Source organism: Eptatretus burgeri, chromosome 2 (genome assembly GCF_056783735.1).
Source record: "Eptatretus burgeri isolate ZD-2024b chromosome 2, Ebu_testis_v1, whole genome shotgun sequence".
NCBI classification, from domain to species: Eukaryota; Metazoa; Chordata; class Myxini; order Myxiniformes; family Myxinidae; genus Eptatretus; species Eptatretus burgeri.
Window position 1 is genome coordinate 105,338,879 of NC_140962.1, and position 17,735 is coordinate 105,356,613.

The 17,735-nt window shown below is 40.9% G+C and overlaps 1 protein-coding gene across 2 annotated transcripts in view; it reads left to right on the forward strand.

The window, feature by feature from the left end:
- LOC147032733 (interleukin-17 receptor A-like) overlaps positions 1–17,735 on the forward strand; it is a 47,512-nt gene that overhangs the window by 1,925 nt on the left and 27,852 nt on the right. For both annotated transcript variants that reach the window (XM_085870590.1, XM_085870589.1), the window contains exon 3: positions 12,956–13,102. In XM_085870590.1, coding sequence (XP_085726716.1) covers positions 12,956–13,102 — 147 coding nt within the window. The remainder of the gene's footprint in view (positions 1–12,955; positions 13,103–17,735) is intronic.

Genomic DNA, 17,735 nt, shown 5'->3' on the forward strand with positions numbered 1-17,735 from the left:
GTTGGTTTTTTCTCCCAGACAAGTAGTACAACTTCTGGGAGTTTGATTTATTATTTAGCGATAACATCCACTTTCCAAGTTATTCTTTCCAGTGGTTTATTCCAATAAGGTTTTCATACAGAGGTTCTTCGCTCGAGCTATAGAATAATACGCAAAAACGACGTGGGCGAGCAGGGGCCCCGGTCAATTGGGATGGATTGCGGCGGGTGAAAGACAGTGGGGAGGGAGTTTATTTTGGTAAACCGTGCACTTTTTGTGTTATTATTAAGATTTAAATTCTTTTCTCGCGAATAGCTCTCAAATTTCAAATTGCTTTATGCAAAGCATAAATTGATTTTACAATGGGTGAGTGCCAGTACGTACCTGTATATATATATATATATATATATATATATATATATATATATATATATATATATATATATATATATATATATATATATATATATATATATACACACCAATAAATGTCAGTATGAGTGTGTGGGTGTGTGTCAGTGTGTCTCCTCAATAAGTCCAAAACTATAAAACCAAGCAGCCTGAAACTTTGTATGCATATTAAGAAAACGCCGAGGAAGTGCAAGAGTGAAAATTGTGCGTTTGAGTTAATTAAAACACTTTTTTTGAAGATAATTAACGGCCTTATTTAATTTTATCTTCATCAGGCGCATCCTCGGTTACCGCTCTCTGTGGCGTCTGAAGACGTATCCAAGGAAACTTTGCTGAGGTCTGAAGCCGCCATGTTTTTTGGCTTGCTCAACCATGCATTTACTTGGAACAGGCCACAACGGTTTTTTTCACGACAAAGTTTTTTTTTTCACTTTCCTCCAACATATTCTCGAATGCCTGTTCATCAGAGATACAAATCACTGTATACATCAATTTTTTTAAGTGCTATAGTTTTCAAATTAGGAGCTTGGAGGAATTTCATGCATTACATGATACAATTTTCCACGATCTACTCTAATGGACTAATTAAAGTGTATAATCGAAATATTATTTCGGTTTTGAGGATCGGATATTGTCTGGACTAAAGAAATGTGGAAATCTGGAGTGAGATCTGATAATTTAAAGAAATAAGGAGTCTTATAACTCAGCCAATATACCTTTTTACTTTAAGCAAACAAGGCTATCCCTCCTTCTTCAAACACAAGAAAATGTGAAATTTCTAAAGCAATAAACTTATCTTTTTCTACTGTTTGGAGAATTATATTGAGTGAAGAAAAGGTGGAAGAATGTGCCAAAATTATCCAGCTTCATTGAGAGAAATGATTTAATGCATTCACTGCTTGATGTTACACCATGTTCCCCAGAGGAACTTCTTATCCAAAGTGTCTGCCAGATCTGGGTCTCTATTTTTGGAGGTTTCATGAGAAGCTCTACGGGGAATCAAAGCAAATCTGGTGAAAAATGTATGTTTCAAAATAAAGTTATAATGTTTGCACAGACCGCGGACCAATGTAGCAAGTGACGCATGTGCAGACGCAGACAACGTGACGGATTATCTGCAATGTTTATTTCACTGGCGATTAATCTTTGCTATGTCTCCAAAGTTGTTCCGCATTAAGCAGCAACTCTTATGGATAAAGTCATTATTTGAAGGATCTTATTTTATTTATTTAACTGCTGCATGCACGGTGAAGACCGCTTTAAAGATAAAGGGATCCTATATAGTATGCAGCAACAGCCTGACCAGCCGTACCTTATCAACCATTTAATTGGAGTGCTTGCTTGAGTGCTTAATCCACTTAATGAGTGCCCTATAGTCTGGCGGATCTCCGCTACATCATTCTGAGTGAATCGTTCTCACTGTGGACGCATTTGCCGCGCCACGTCATTCAGAGTGAATGGTTCGAGCTGCGTCTTCCTGAGCGAGTGGTTTGTGCTGCGTCATCCTGAGTGAGTGGTTCGTGCTCCACCATCCTGAGTGAGTGGTTCGTGCTCTGCCACCCTGAGTGAGTGGTTTATGCTCCGCCATCCTGAGTGAGTGGTTCATGCTCTGCCATCCTGAGAGAGTGGTTCGTGCTCTGTCATTCTGAGCTAGTTGTGAAATAACACCCAATTCCGGAGCTGTTTGCTGTATTAACATGTATTCCAAATTACCGAGTCAAATTTTTTTTTTCCACCAGTCACACGCAGTTGTACATGAAGATTGATGTTTGTGAACATATCCCTGAAATGTCTATATAAATGCAACGTTGTTTTTCAGTGAAAGCTACACAAGGTTTTGGGTTAAATCCAATACGTACTTTGGTCGGTAATCACACTGACTCAAACCTCCCGATTCCCCAAAAATTGCCAATATCAAATTTGTGCCCAGGACTCTCTTCAGGATCATCGCAAAGCCCCAGACATCTTCCAACTGTCGTTAATTTGTTATAATATTCCCAGGGATGGTTTTTAGCTCACCTGTAAAGTAGTTCCAGGGAGCTTATGGGATGGTGCATCGTCCGTCCATCCGTCCATAAATACTTGCAACTTCTTCTCAGAAACAACACACACAATTCCAATGAAACTTCATGACAACCTTCATCACCCATGATGTACCAAAGTTTGTTCATGACATTAGAAAAAATCTGTCTCTAAGGGGATTTAAGGGGGGGTTGCCCCCCAAAATATGTATTTGCTTTCATCTCCAAAACCACACATACAATTCCGATGAAATTTGACCAATATCTTCACCACCCATGATGTACCAAAGTTTGTTCATGACATTCAAAAAAAATTGAGGTTGAAGAGGTTCTACAGGGTGGGGCAGGGAACAAAATATGTATTTGCTTTCTTTTCTGAAACCACACGCACAGTTTTGATGAAACTTGACCACAACCTTTATCACGTGTAATGTACTAAAGTTTGTTCATGGCATTTAAAAAAAATCCATAGGTATTTACTTTCTTCTCCATTTATATTTTGTGGGTCATCCATGCCAACCAGTGGTTGCCTGGTTATCTTATACAGCCACTACCAGGCGAGCACCCAGGGATACGGCCCGTATGTTTAGTATCTCTGTGAGGTTCTTTTTCATCATTCTTGCAGCTCCAGTTATCACTGGCACAACTTTGGCAATCTTCAGCTTCCAGGATCTTCTCACTTCATTCTTGAGGTCTTGGTATATGGTCATTTTCTTGATTTCTGCATCGTTTAGTCCAAACTCACTGGTATCAACACCTCAATAAGCAATGCCTTCTTCTCTTCTCTTTTTTGTACCGAAGTATGATATGTGGTCACAACGCTTTGTTTTCGATGTTCACGCTCGATGGGATCATTAGTTCGTACGTGAGTGGTAGGTACTTCCATGTTTTCAGTGATTACTTTTGGTTCATGTTCCCACAAATTTTCTGGAACTGGAACATCAAAGTTTTTACAGATGTGCAGAAGTGCCAGATGTGCCAAATTATATTTTAAACTCTGTTGTGTCTTTATGTGTGCAGCTGTTCTGACATGAGTTTGTTTTTGTGTGTGTTCAGTCATTAAGCACAACATATCATTCTCTTTACTAACCCCACCTTCACCCCTTACCTTTCTCTCTTCTTTTTTTCATACCTCTCTCTCTCTCTCTCTCTCTCTCTCTCTCTCTCTCTCTCTCTCTCTCTCTCTCTCTCTCTCTCTCTCTCTCTCTCTCTCTCTCTCTCTCTCTCTCTCTCTCTCTCTCTCTCTCTCTCTCTCTCTCTCTCTCTCTCTCTCTCTCTCTCTCTCTCTCTCTCTCTCTCTCTCTCTCTCTCTCTCTCTCTCTCTCTCTCTCTCTCTCTCTCTCTCTCTCTCTCTCTCTCTCTTTCTCTCTTTCTCTCTTTCTCTCTCTCTCACCCCCTCGCTCTTCTTCCCTTCCTCACTTCCCCTCCCTCCTGCCTCCTCTCTCTCCACTCCCCTCTCTTCTTCTCTTCCTCACTCTCCTTTCCCTCCCTCTCTCAACCCCCCTCCTTAATAACCCCCATCAGCAAAATGACAGGTTGTATTTGCTTGTGTGTTTTCATATATATATACATGTATATATATATATATATATATATATATATATATATATATATATATATATATATATATCTTCTTCTTCTTTCGGCTGCTCCCATTAGGGGTCGCCACATCGGATCATCCGTATGATCCGCATAGTGATTTGGCACATGTTTTATGCCGGATGCCCTTCCTGACGCAACCCTGGTCGCCTCTTACGACACAGGGATATGGTACACCTATTTTAACTGGGGTATACACCGGCCCAGTACACTAGTACTCATTTCGCCGACCTCGGAAGGATGACAGGCTGAGTCAACCCCCTGGTGTATTAATTCAGTTGGCCCAACGGGGCTTGAACTCAGGACCTTTTGGATCCCAAGCCGCTGCCCTAACCACTGCGCCAACACCAGGCATATATATATATATATATATATATATATATATATATATATATATATATATATATATATATATATATATATATATATATATATATATATATATATATATATATATACACATATTGTTACGGCTGTGGAAATTTGCAGAACACCATATAGGTCCTTAGTTCAGTTATGCCGATAAGTCTGTGTTCAGATAGATTTCCCCACCGTTGTCTAATGGGGATTATACGTGTGAACAGGGCTGTAATCTTTGAGTTAGCCGTTTTTCTTTTACTATCGTTATTTTGGACCAACCGCTTCACAACCACCACCTCCACCACCAACATCGCTCTCATCAACCGCTCTACAACAACCACGATCACCACCACCACCTTCTCCACAACCGCATTTCAACGACTACACCACTACTTCAACAACCACACCACAAACCTCTCCACATCGAATAACATCTACACCACGGATACTCATCAAGAAAGGAAACAAAGGCAACGGTAGGAAAACCCATTGCCCCCGCGGAGTGTGGGCAGAACTACAGTGCTGAAGAGAGAAGTTCCAATAATGCCTGGGACTTCCCCTCCCCCTTTCCCTGCTTTCCCGCGCGCCAGGAGGGGGGAGGGGCGGATCGAGCCAGGGTTCAAAGTTGATGTAAAGGAGGGGCCTCATTTTGGCCGGACAATGCCCCGGAGACACCTCCCCTTGGGGGAAACAGCAAGAAAACTTCTAGAATTCTTCCCCCGCGCGCCGTGAAGGGAGGGGCGAAGCGCCGTCGAGATAAAAGGGCACGTGGAACGAGAGGTTAAAGTCTGTCGAAGTCTGGAGGTCGTGGTCGCTCGCTGAGTCGTCGGCTGCGGGAGGTTGTGGAGGCATGTGGAAAGGAGGAGAGAGCGCAGCGGAGCCAAGGCGCATGGCCTGCCGAGCCGTGCCTTACCATGGGTCATGGGGACGGGACGTCGCGGGCCGCCCCAGCGAGGTGAAAGTAGCCAGCCCAGTCTCGCGGAGCCTCTGCGGTCTACGCGGCTCTGTGTCAATAAAGACCCCAAGGGGTCCAGTCTGCCCCTCGTCTGTCCTGGGGTTTTTCTTTGCTTTTGAATGAACGTTGTGGCGCCTTGTCCACTAAGTATAATTGTTAAGTGCATGTACATAATAAATAGATGGTCGTAGCTCTTTGACTTGCTCGTGTATTGTCCCTTACCCGTGTTTGCTGTAAATAACCACATACGTGTTTTGCTTGATTGATACATGACTGCACATGTGTTGTTTGTAAATAAATGTGCTTGTTTAAATGTACCCCGTTCGTTGCATCTTTTCCCTAATTGAACTGCCCCATCTTGTACTCGGAATATAGTTGGTTTTTAAATAGCCGGTAAAGTGATCGTGTCCAACGGGACTGCGCGATAATACCCCTCTCGGTTATCCCAAAAGGAAGCGAGCTGCTTAAGCGGCTCATTTCCAAGCAGTCCCGTTGAGGTACAATCTCTCGGTAACCTACCCGCGCGAATAATTACGTAAATCGAAGATTTGGCGATCGGACCCTGTAGCGCTGGTAGAGTGCGGACAAGGTTGTGGTGTGGTTAAAAACACACCAGTGGCTGATTTTCGGCGTTGATCCGGAAAGCCAAAACTGGATTGTCCGTTCGGTGGGCGAGGCGGCCGCTATTGGTTAAACGCGGTCGTTCACACGCCGGCGGGCAGGAAATTACAACAATATATTCATCTACACACAAGTTGGGTCACCCAATCAACATCAGGTAATTTGTAATTTCGAAAAACATCAAGAATGTTCATCCTTAAAGCTGTAGACCTGACCCTGGGTGCCCCCAGCACATATGCAAAATTTGATGGAGAATGACCAAACCAATTTTACTTCCTTCACGTTAGGTGGACAGAGGTGATGTTTTCACCCCTGTCTGCTTGTATTGTTTTTTTGTCTGTGAGCAGGATGTCTTAAAAAGTTAAAGGGGAACCGAAACGCTCAGATCATCTCGATGCGAATATATTCCTTAATTGTTACCCTACAAAATAGATATGATGCGTCTTTTTCCAATTTCAGAATTACAAAGTTGGTAAATTTGCGATGAGACGTCGAAATCTTCTTCTTCTTCTCCTGATTATCCATGACGTCACAAAGGGAAGTGGAACCCCAGATCCGCATTGTCTCTGGGTTACATCGCGGTACGATATAACTCAAACGGTGAATAAATTTCGATTTTCCACAAATATGCTGAGTCGATGCGTCCTTAGTGCTTGTCGTAATACAAACCGAGATGGTTTCATGCCACACAAAAGACCCAAGTTGCCAGAAATTGGACAAGGTTTGTCCGAAATACATGAGGGTGGATTGGGCCTACAAAATGTTCGCTTTTGTGCTCAGAACATTTCACAGAGAACTGTTATGAACCAACAGAGATCGTTCGATCTTGTGGTTATCCACCACGATTGAGAGAGGATTCCATCCTCATGATTAAGAGGAAGAAACGGCCATCTCTCGAAACTGTAACATCATCACTACCCAGCTACCAGCAAAATGTACACAGACAATTTCAGCGGTGCGGCAAACACCTCTTGCCATTACCACAAGAGCACTGAAAAAATAATTATCTGTTATCAACACAAATTTCTGCAAGTCAAATGAACCACCATCTATTTATAGTGGAGAGAAAGTACCTCTGTATTTGTCATCACCTTCTCCTCTGAGAGGATTTGACCGATGATGCGGAAACTTTCAGGGTCAGACTCCACCCCCAGCACCTCCCATTACCCCCACAATACTCATTCCCACACCCTCTCAATACAAACCACCATCCCACACCTCCCTCCTCCACAATACCCACCACCTTCCCACACCCCCTCAATACTCCCCCCCCTCCTTTCCACAACCATCACCCCCACAATACCCATGACCATCTCACACCTCCCCCCTACACAATACCCATTAACATCCCCACCCCCCTCCATAACCCTCACCAACAATATCCACCACCATCCCACATTCCCCTCCACCCTCTTTCCCCTTCCACAATTCCCCATCTGGGAAAAGTATGAAACAGGACGATCCCAAAACATATAAGACACCTTCTCAGCCAGTGACGGTGGGACAAACATGTCACCCATTTTGGCCACGATGTTTGAGTGTGCTGGGTGGTCTCGAGCTGTCGGACGATGATGGTTATTTCTGCTCGAGTGATGTATTCTCAATGAAACCCAACCCTGATTGTGCGGTCAGAGCAGATCAGATCTGTGACTTGCTGTGGGTGTCATGTGAAACCTGTACTAACCCGTTCATGGTCGAGTGTCAGCGACTAAACCGGCACTCCCCATCAGGTCCCACTGGTGTAGAGGGTGTATGGACATGGACATCCAGAAGGATTAAATACAAAACCTGCCATAGGGCGGAGGAGCTTCTTGCGAGCCAATGGACATCCATATCTGGTGCCAACTGCATCTGCAGATGTCCTCCTGCAGTTGGTTCCCTTCCTGAGGAGGTTGGTGGCAGGATTTGCACTCTGGCCACCACCACAAAACACTTCACTCTGTAAAAAAAAACAAAAAAACACTGCGGTGTGTCAGGATGGTGTTGAGGTGGTCCCTTCAGTTGGATGCCTGGAATGTCCTATCTCTAAGAGATGTGGATGGGTCAGGTCTCTGCCTGGGGGATGGACAGACGGAGGCCCCTGGAGAACTTGCGGAAAGTGGATGCAGCGACATGCTGTGAATCGCATGCGCCCAATGTATGATATATATATATATATATATATATATATATATATATATATATATATATATATATATATATATATATATATATATATATATATATATATATACCGATTTATCAATTAATACAAAATCCCCCCCTTATAAACCGATAACTGAACGTAAAATCAAACCCGACAGAGCTGAAGTGATCATGTGACCAGCGTTTTCATCTTCACAAACACTTCGGCCTTCTTTCTCTGAATCACTCGCACAAGGCTCAAAATGATTCGGCTCCGCAATTCCCCCCAAAGCGTTTCCATTCCCAATTTTGTCTCCAATAGTTTCTTCAAAATCCCAATGATCACTTTCAACATTCTGAGATCCATCAGTGTTGCTAATGACTGTGGAATCAGTATCTGAATTTGAGCTTGACCTGCACTGGGTCTCCATGTAAAGCTGCTGTTCGGATCAATATGGCTTCCAGATATGACATCACTGGCACAATCGAAAATTGACCCCCCAGGACAAAAAAAAAATTCAATTTTTTCCCCCTTTAAATTATCCCATGATTAATGATTCTCAATGGTTTTCAGCCAAAAAAAACAAAAAAAAAACAATGGTTTTCAGTGTGTGTAACAAAGTTATTTGATATTGGTCACAATCCAGATCTGGATCCAACCTACCAGTTGGATATATAATTGAAACTGTTCAGCATGACAGTGATACAGTACGTGCTCTACCGAGTGCTGTTCTAGTTACCCCATGCACGTGAAGCTAAATGCAGAGTTAAGCAATGGGTTCATGTCTGTCTTGACAGTTTATGATCATCAGTTTATGATCGATGAACGACTTACTTAAATTTGAATTAAAATTTAAATCGAGGAACAAATTTAAAAATTAAATGTTATTGTCACGTCCGAGGCTCTGTTAACATGGTATGCCTCCGCGCTGGGACCTTTCGCCTCAGGAAATGGCCAAACTGTCTCTTACTGCACTACGTTCAGTTACTCTTTACCATCCCCCAAGATTGCCAAAATGAGCCAAAATTGATGGCACATGCACGGGAAGCAGATGGCTTAAGCACGTTTTCTTTCCTTTTAAAGGGTTTATTTTGTATTGAACATTGGGGGGGCGAGGTAAATGAGACTTGCATTTCAGAACAAACCAAGCAAACAAATCAAAAGACACAAAGAGGAGAATGGGGACATGCAAACTTGTATACAATGATGAGAAATAAAGAACAAAACCTAACCCACTCGTGCTGCCACATATCACACTTATACAAACACAAAGTTTTGTAGGTGGGGACTTTCCTTTGTCTGTGATGTGCAGATGCGGGACTCAATGCAGCCCGCGTTTGAAAGCCAGGAGCGAGACAATGAGAGGCCAGTGACGAAGTGAAACAAAAGAGGGAGAAAGCCAGAGATGAGACCAGCCAGCCATGTGGAGCAGCAGCAACGGTCATCCGCTCAACCAGCACTCGTGACCCTCTCTGTCCTTTCTCCACATGAGTCCTCATGGTCTGCCCTCCGTCTTCTCTCCAGCTTCTTTTCTTCACCTGCTCTGTCCTCCTGTGCTCCGGGGGCTCTGATGGGTCCGTTCCCTCCACTGGTCACTTCTTGTTCTTCGTCAAAGCACTTCTTTGCACAGATTTCATGTGGAGTTCTCCTCTCTCTCTCTCTCTCTCTCTCTCTCTCTCTCTCTCTCTCTCTCTCTCTCTCTCTCTCTCTCTCTCTCTGAAGTCACTTCTTCCCCTCTCCAAAAACAGGGTGATCCAAGCTTGGGTCAATCCCAAACGTCTTCAGAGAAAACCACAATAATGTTCTGCCTAACAAAAACTCCATGATCCTCTTCTCGTCCTCCTCTTCCGCTTGGGGGGAGTCCTCCTCCATGCCGCCCCGTCCTTGGCGCGGCCCCAATAAACATTAATCTATTGCCACTTCTGGCACCAAATCACACTGCGCCACCATGACTGGCACAAACTGGCCAGTGATCATAATGGCCTTTCGCTTACGTGCTTTTCGTGACAGGAATTCCTCACTTGGCCCCACCCACAAGAAGTGTTTATGCCTACAACATTACTCTGACTATCCTGTCTATAAATGACATACACTGCACTGCCTCCTCGGCGTCACATTTTACAAGATGACTTACTCTGACAGGTCTCTGTTACATGCAATCTGACCGACTCAAAACACACGGACAATGTTACATTTACCACAGTCGAGCTATACATTATATTTTGACTACGAATCGGAACATGAAGAGGAAGACAAGTTTGGCATTTTACAGTAATTTGGCTCTGAATTTGTCCCGTCTGCACATGGGCGGAGAGGAGTGAGATCATATTTATACTCTATCTGCCTGCCACACAGTCATACAAAGTTGAAAATCATTCCAAACCAGAAACTTACTGCTTTGAAGGACGTTATAAAGGACACAAACAACAGGCACAAAAAACGAATGGAATCTGTTCGATACGCTGATGTAATAGACACTGGGTAAAACGGCGGTAAAATCCAGAATTGATTTATTTGTATGCCTTTAAACCTTTATTTAGAATCGAATTTTTTACTTGAACACTGTAGAACACAAATTGTCTTTATAATACTTCCATGAACCATGCTATATATTGATATATATCATGAGAGGGCATGGGATATGTTAGAGGGTACAGTATCGGGGTGAAGAAGATGCCCCCGATATGGTTATGTACGATGTTGATTGATGCTGCGTTCTACGGTGGTCAGGAAAGCCTCCATCTTCTAAAATGTGAGTCAATGTTGTCTTATTACAGTGTGTAAGGGTGATGTATAAAACTGTTTCAGTCACGCTAAACTTCCGTATTTTTTTTTTTTACGTTCTTGAAAATTATTATTTTATTAAAGTTGAACTATTATACTTGAACACTGCATGGGGTTTCGTGTAATATGAATGCTGTGGTTTATTTTGTGTTCTTTACCATTTACAAAACCCCAAGGATTGTCCGATCGATAAACCGAATTTTGCGGTTGATCATGCATGGGAGGCAAGAAAGTGGGTAAACGTCTCTCATTGTTGACATGAAACATTATTCTATACATTTATTTCTGATACATGAAACACCCTGCAACCCATGCCAAGAGGAAACAGGCTATTTTCAGAATGCCTGTTGCATTTTCCCATCCAATCATCATGCAACTTTGTTGAAGAATTATGCATGGTTAGGCGGTCCTCTGTTGAAAGTTGTGTGTCAATCAGTTAAGCAGTTGCAGAGAAAACAATTTAAAAAGGAAATAAAGGTGTAAAGGTGAGGGCAGAAGAAAAAAAAAAGTGAGGGCCTCAACCAGCGTTCCACAACATGCTCAAGGGTGGTTGTAGATGCCTGTTACAAGTAATGAAAATGTTCTTCAACCTTCTAGAAATGGAAACAAATTCTTCAATCTGGGTTTCGCAACCTTTTCGCTCAGTGTAATCCCATTTAGTCAGTTGCAAATTCTTGAGACCCCAACATCATGCACAGACATAATCAACATTTGCATGCCAAAAATATCACATTATAATGAATATTTACACACTGAAAAATTTAAGTTCATCATACATTTACCAACCTTGTCGTAAGTCTTGTATCAGGGTAACAAACTAATTGGCCATTTAAATCGTTCAGAAATCTGAGCCACTTGATGGCTCCATGACCGAGTGTGGCATCGGCTTTGGGGACACAGTTTCATTTCATTTGTCTCATCGGAGGTATGGATTATCTTTCCACACGCGGGGGCTCCTTCCCGTGTCATGTGACGTTTTGTTGCAGGAGTGAGTTAGCACATCCTTGTGGGCGATCTTGGCAAGGTGCCCTCCGTTGTCTTGTATAGAGACCATTTTGTTTTGTTGTTTGGATTCTTGGTTTTCAATGAATCTGTGCATGCTCATGTGCCAATAATGAAGAGATACGGTTGGATTATTGCAGATTGACAGAGAAGACATTGCTCGCTGCTATCACCTTGCAGGGCAATCTGCAGCTTTGAATATATACGAGAATGACATTGCATGATTTTTGGGACCATCTTACCCAGAGTAACAGCATCCTTGTACACGGTTTCCTGTTACTTGTCCTTCAACAGCACTGATCAGATACGATACTCTCAAAGTGAGCTCAATCCCTCCTCTTTGAGGTGCGTTTGAGATTAAATTCCACCAATTGTCCAGACTGCCCTCTGAAGCTGTTGTGTGGGCTACAGACAGGTTTGGATGTGGCAGATGAGATTTAGAATGTTGTAGATTTTCCACGAATAGAAAAGGTGCATCTAAGGAAGATGCCTAACCAAAAGAAACTATGAATTCTAGATGATCAGAAGAACTCCTTTAGCTTACTTCAATGACTACCTGATGCAATGTGCATTTGTATTATCAGCTGGGCACTATCCATCATTGAGGTTAAGACCCTTCAATCCCAGATCCTTTCCAAACAGTGGATGCATAAACAAAGTTGTGTCCAAATTCCAAAGGTTACCCGTTCAGGAAGTGATAAAAAAGAGAGATTGAAAAGAAAGAAAGAGATATACCATCAAAGAGACCCTTCAGAGGCAGTGTTCAATCCACTATCTTAAAGCTACCTTGTGATCTGCATCAAAAGCTGTTTCTCAGGGGATGTATCTGCCAAAGTTTAAGATTACTTTTACCAAACAAGAAAATACTTTATATAATTTGTTCGATAAGCAAACGATAGATTATATCAGAAAACATAACCTCCATCCACCTTAGGTGGTGGAGGTAAATAGGGACATCACTTGAAGGATATGGGGAAAAAGTATAATCTTTTCCCAAACTCGGGCCTTTGTGTAAAAGAGCTTTATCCATGTGACTACAGGCACTTGTCATGTGAGAACATCACATGACCTTCTCACATGCCTTTTCCATACTTTCAGGGGATGGGGTCCACGAATCATGGCTCAAAGGCCAAAAGCATGAACCATCTCCACCAAAGTCCCTTAACCTGTCGATACAGTACCGGGAGGATAAAGATGGAGATGGATCTGCATGGCTGCAAGTACGCTGGGAAGTCAACCAAGATGGTGTGTATAGATTTTATACTTTACTTAATGGACAATTTTTATGACACGCTCTTGATTTTCTTCATCGATGCAATGTATTATATTAATCTTAGTTTGCAACGTGTTATTAAATCAATCAAGAATCCTCAAATAATCCTTATCCATGATGCCAAAGCTGGATTGCATGAGAGATTGCAGTTTCACAACTCAACACAGTTGTGGATTTGGTTTCCATAAAAATGACAATCAAATCTGCATAAGAAATGGCAGACTACCCAGCGTAATTCTTGCCATGAGACTGTTTAAGCAAAACAAGTGATCTGCTCTCAGGTATACCACCAAACACATGCCATTGATACACCAGTCCATCAAAACCTCCTTTGAAGTTTTTTGCTTTAATGTAATTTTGTACTATAAGACAGAAAGCATAACTGGAATGGAAAGTATTTGTTAATCCTTGTTAACACGTAAATAATAAAAATGCTTTTGTACAACCCAGAGAGGAAAGCAAAATAAGACTGGAAGGGCACTTGGTGGAGTACATACCTCCGCCATGTAATGCCTGATCCACGAGAACATATCCGGCCCAATCAATACATTTTTGAAATATCATGCTCGACAGTACTATATCGTTTTTGGCCCTATCTCAATGGTGAAGAATCACTTTACAATTAAATTAATCTCGTATCCAGATCTGTATATTTACCAAAATCGAATAAATTCTTCCTTGTCACAAACCCAACATGCCCATGAAGTTTCATCTGAATCCGTCTGCAACTTTTTGAGTTATCCTGTACACAAACAGACAAACAAACAGACAGACAAACAGACAGAAAGGGTTGAAAACATAACCTCCTTCACCTTAGGTGGTGGAGGTAAATTACTGGGACCAAGAAGGTGATTATGGGAGAATAGAACAGGAGAGGAGGAAGGGGGGCATCTTGTCCAAACCCCACCTTACTCATATAATTATGATTATTATTTTTCAACAATATGAGGTGTACTGGTTTGTATGCATAAACTCCATCAGGATAAGTTAATAGCTTCATATATTGCACCACCTGAAAAATCGAAGTAAATTAATGAAAGGGTGGTTTTTCAGTTCAAAGAGCAAAAATATTCCTAATGGGCTGTGCATAAATAATAATCTGTTAATACTGCAAACAAATTCGTGTGAAAACAGCAATTTCTTTACCACCAATCATTGAATATTTATTGCCAGGTAATAACTTACAAGCTTAATCATACCGATCACTCAGCTCAGTGGTAATAAACTGAGTTTTACAGGTACAGTATATCACGTCACAATGTTGCATTCTAATAGCCTGGGTGAATTTTCCATAAAACAGAACCAGAGACTCCGAGAGAAGTTTTGGGGAAAACGTTAGCAAACACTTATAAACACTATTTGAGTTTGCTGAATGCATTTCTGGTGTCTGCAAAGCTCAACTTATACCTGTACATGTTCAATTTTAATTAAATTTAAGACCAGATTTTAGGGATCATATATCATATATGAAAAACACAACTTATTCTTTCGATTTAGGGGTACGAGGCGTGCCTGCAGTCGTCATTTTTGCTGATGGGTTTAATCAAAAGACAGTATGTTGTACTTCACAAACCTATTGTATATCTCCCAAAGGATTCCTACTGTTGGACCATTGGAACCACAACATCAACACTGAGGTCCTGCTTCTTCTTCTTTTGCACAAAGACTGGCTTTCAAAACAAGCATTTATTTTTAAGATGAAACAGGCACAAATTTTTGTTTCAATGAAATCGATATTTAGCTTTCCAACCAAGTAAATGGCTTATCAGTTTTCCAACCAAGTAAATCGATTATTTGCTTTCCAACCAAGTAAATTGATTACTAGCTTTCCAACCAAGTAAATTGATTACTAGCTTTCCAACCAAGTAAATCAATAAATAGCTGTCCAACCAAGTAAATCAATTAATAGCTTCCCAACTAAATAAATTGATTATTAGCTGTCCGACCAAGTAAATCGATTCTTAGCTTTCCAACCAAGTAAATCAATTAATAGCTGTCCAACCAAGTAAATCAATTAATAGCTTTCCAACCAAGTAAATCAATTATTGATGTATGATGTATTGATTATATTGATGTGTTGATATATATATATATATATATATATATATATATATATATATATATATATATATATATATATATATATATATATATATTGTGATGAATTTCGCCCACCCGGCATGCGATCAGCCGCGTAACTCTAATAGCATCGCCCACCGGACGGACAATTCAGTATAAATTCAGTATAATTCTGTATAATTATATTAATTATAATTCAGTGAATTATATAATTCAGTATAACTATAAATTCAGTATAATTCAGTATAAAATATAATTAAAACATGGAACATTTAGGTTAACACATAGCTAAAACATGGAACATATAGGTTAACATGTTGCTAATAGATGGAACATATAGGTTAACATGTTGCTAAGGCATGGAACATATAGGTTAACATATAGCTAAAACGTGGAACATATAGTTTAACATATAGCTAAAACATGGAACAAATAGTTTAACAAATAGCTAAGCCTGGAACATATAGTTTAACATTTAGCTAAAACCTAGAATATATAGTTTAACATTTAGCTAAAACCTGGAACATATAGTTTAACATTAAGCTAAAACATGGAACATGTAGTTTAGAATAGAATTAAAACATGGAATATTTAGGTTAATGTATCGTTAAAACATGGAACCTATAGGTTAATATGTTGCTAATACATGGAACATATAAGTTAACATGTTGCTAAGACATGGAACATGTAGTTTAACATTTAGCTAAAACATGGAACATGTAGTTTAACATGTAGCTATAACTGAAACATATAGTTTAACATATAGCGAAAACCTGGAACATATAGTTTAACATGTAGCTAAAACCTAGAACATATAGTTTAACATGTAGCTAAAACCTCAAACACATAGTTTAACATGTAGCTAAAACCTGGAAGATAAAGGTTAACATGTTGCTAAAACCTAGAACTTATAGTTTAACATATAGCTAAAACCTGGAACATAAATTTTAGCATATCGCTAAACCTGGAACATATAGTTTAACATGTAGCTAAAACATGGAACATGTAGTTTAACATATAGCTAAAACATGGAACATGTAGTTTAACATGTAGCTATAACTGAAGCATATAGTTTAACATATAGCGAAAACCTGGAACATATAGTTTAACATGTAGCTAAAACCTAGAACATATAGTTTAACATGTAGCTAAAACCTAGAACATATAGTTTTACATGTCGCTAAAACCTCAAACACATAGTTTAACATGTAGCTAAAACCTGGAAGATAAAGGTTAACATGTTGCTAAAACCTAGAACTTATAGTTTAACATATAGCTAAATCCTGGAACATATAGTTTAACATGTAGCTAAAACCTAGAACATAAAGGTTAACATGTTGCTAAAACCGAGAACTTATAGTTTAACATATAGCTAAAACCTGGAACATAAATTTTAGCATATCGCTAAACCTGGAACATATAGTTTAACATGTAGCTAAAACCAGAACATATAGTTTAACATGTAGCTAAAACCTGGAAGTGTTTTAATTCCGGAGGAGAGGAAAGGTTATTGTGGAGGATTTTAAGTTGCCAGGGATACGTTGGGTCCGGAGATCATGTTTAACAAATTTATTGCAGTTCAACAAATCAGTTTCTCACTGGGTGGATGAGGGAATTGCAGTGGATGGAATGTATCTGAACTTTAAGAAGGCATTTGATAAGGTGCAAAATCTCTCTCTATCTCTCTATCTCTCCATCTCTATCTCTTTCTCTCCCTGATATACAATACTCTTCACAGAGCATTGGTGCCACCGAAGCAGTTTCCTGAGCAAAGGTTATCCTGGGTGGTTTGCCATTACCTTCCCATTAGTAGTTCGGGCAGTAGTTTGTAATTTGACCATGGTGTCAGCGATAGCTCGCCTACTCTTCGTGAAGGATACTGTGGGGTCTTTAACGTCCACCAACTAATGCCGGAAGATGGAACTCCCAGTTTAATGTCTATCTGAGGGACGGCATACACATCAATGAGTCATTCTGCCTGTGAAACACCAGGATGACAGTTTTAACTGGGTCAGGATTCCAAACCAGGCTAGACAGCTGAACAATACAATAGGAGGTTGTTAACTGAGGTGATGGCTTATGGTGTTGCTGGTAGAGAAGTGAAGTGGATTGGAAGCTGACTTTGTGATAGGAAGCAAAGAGTGGATGTGAGTGTCAGGATGTCCAGCTAAGTGGCCTGGAGAACGTAAATCATGGGGTACCTTGTGTGGTTAAGAGTCGACTTGCTATATTTGCAGATGAAGCAAAGCTTGGAGGTAAAGTAGATCACATTCAGGGATGGGGGTAGGGGTGATCATATTCAGGAATGTCTGGATACTGTCATGGTGGTGGCGTCCAAGGTTAATCCCCCAACCCAAATTGGGGAACGGGCGGTTCACACAGCGAGCCCCCGGACAGCCGAACTTCTCCCTTGGAGGCCGACAGCCAAAACTCTCGGAGATTAATGTGTGCGTGGGAAAAGGGCGCAATGGAGGAGGGACAGAGGAGTACAGCACCAAAAAATGATGAAAAGGGAGGGTGGGGGTT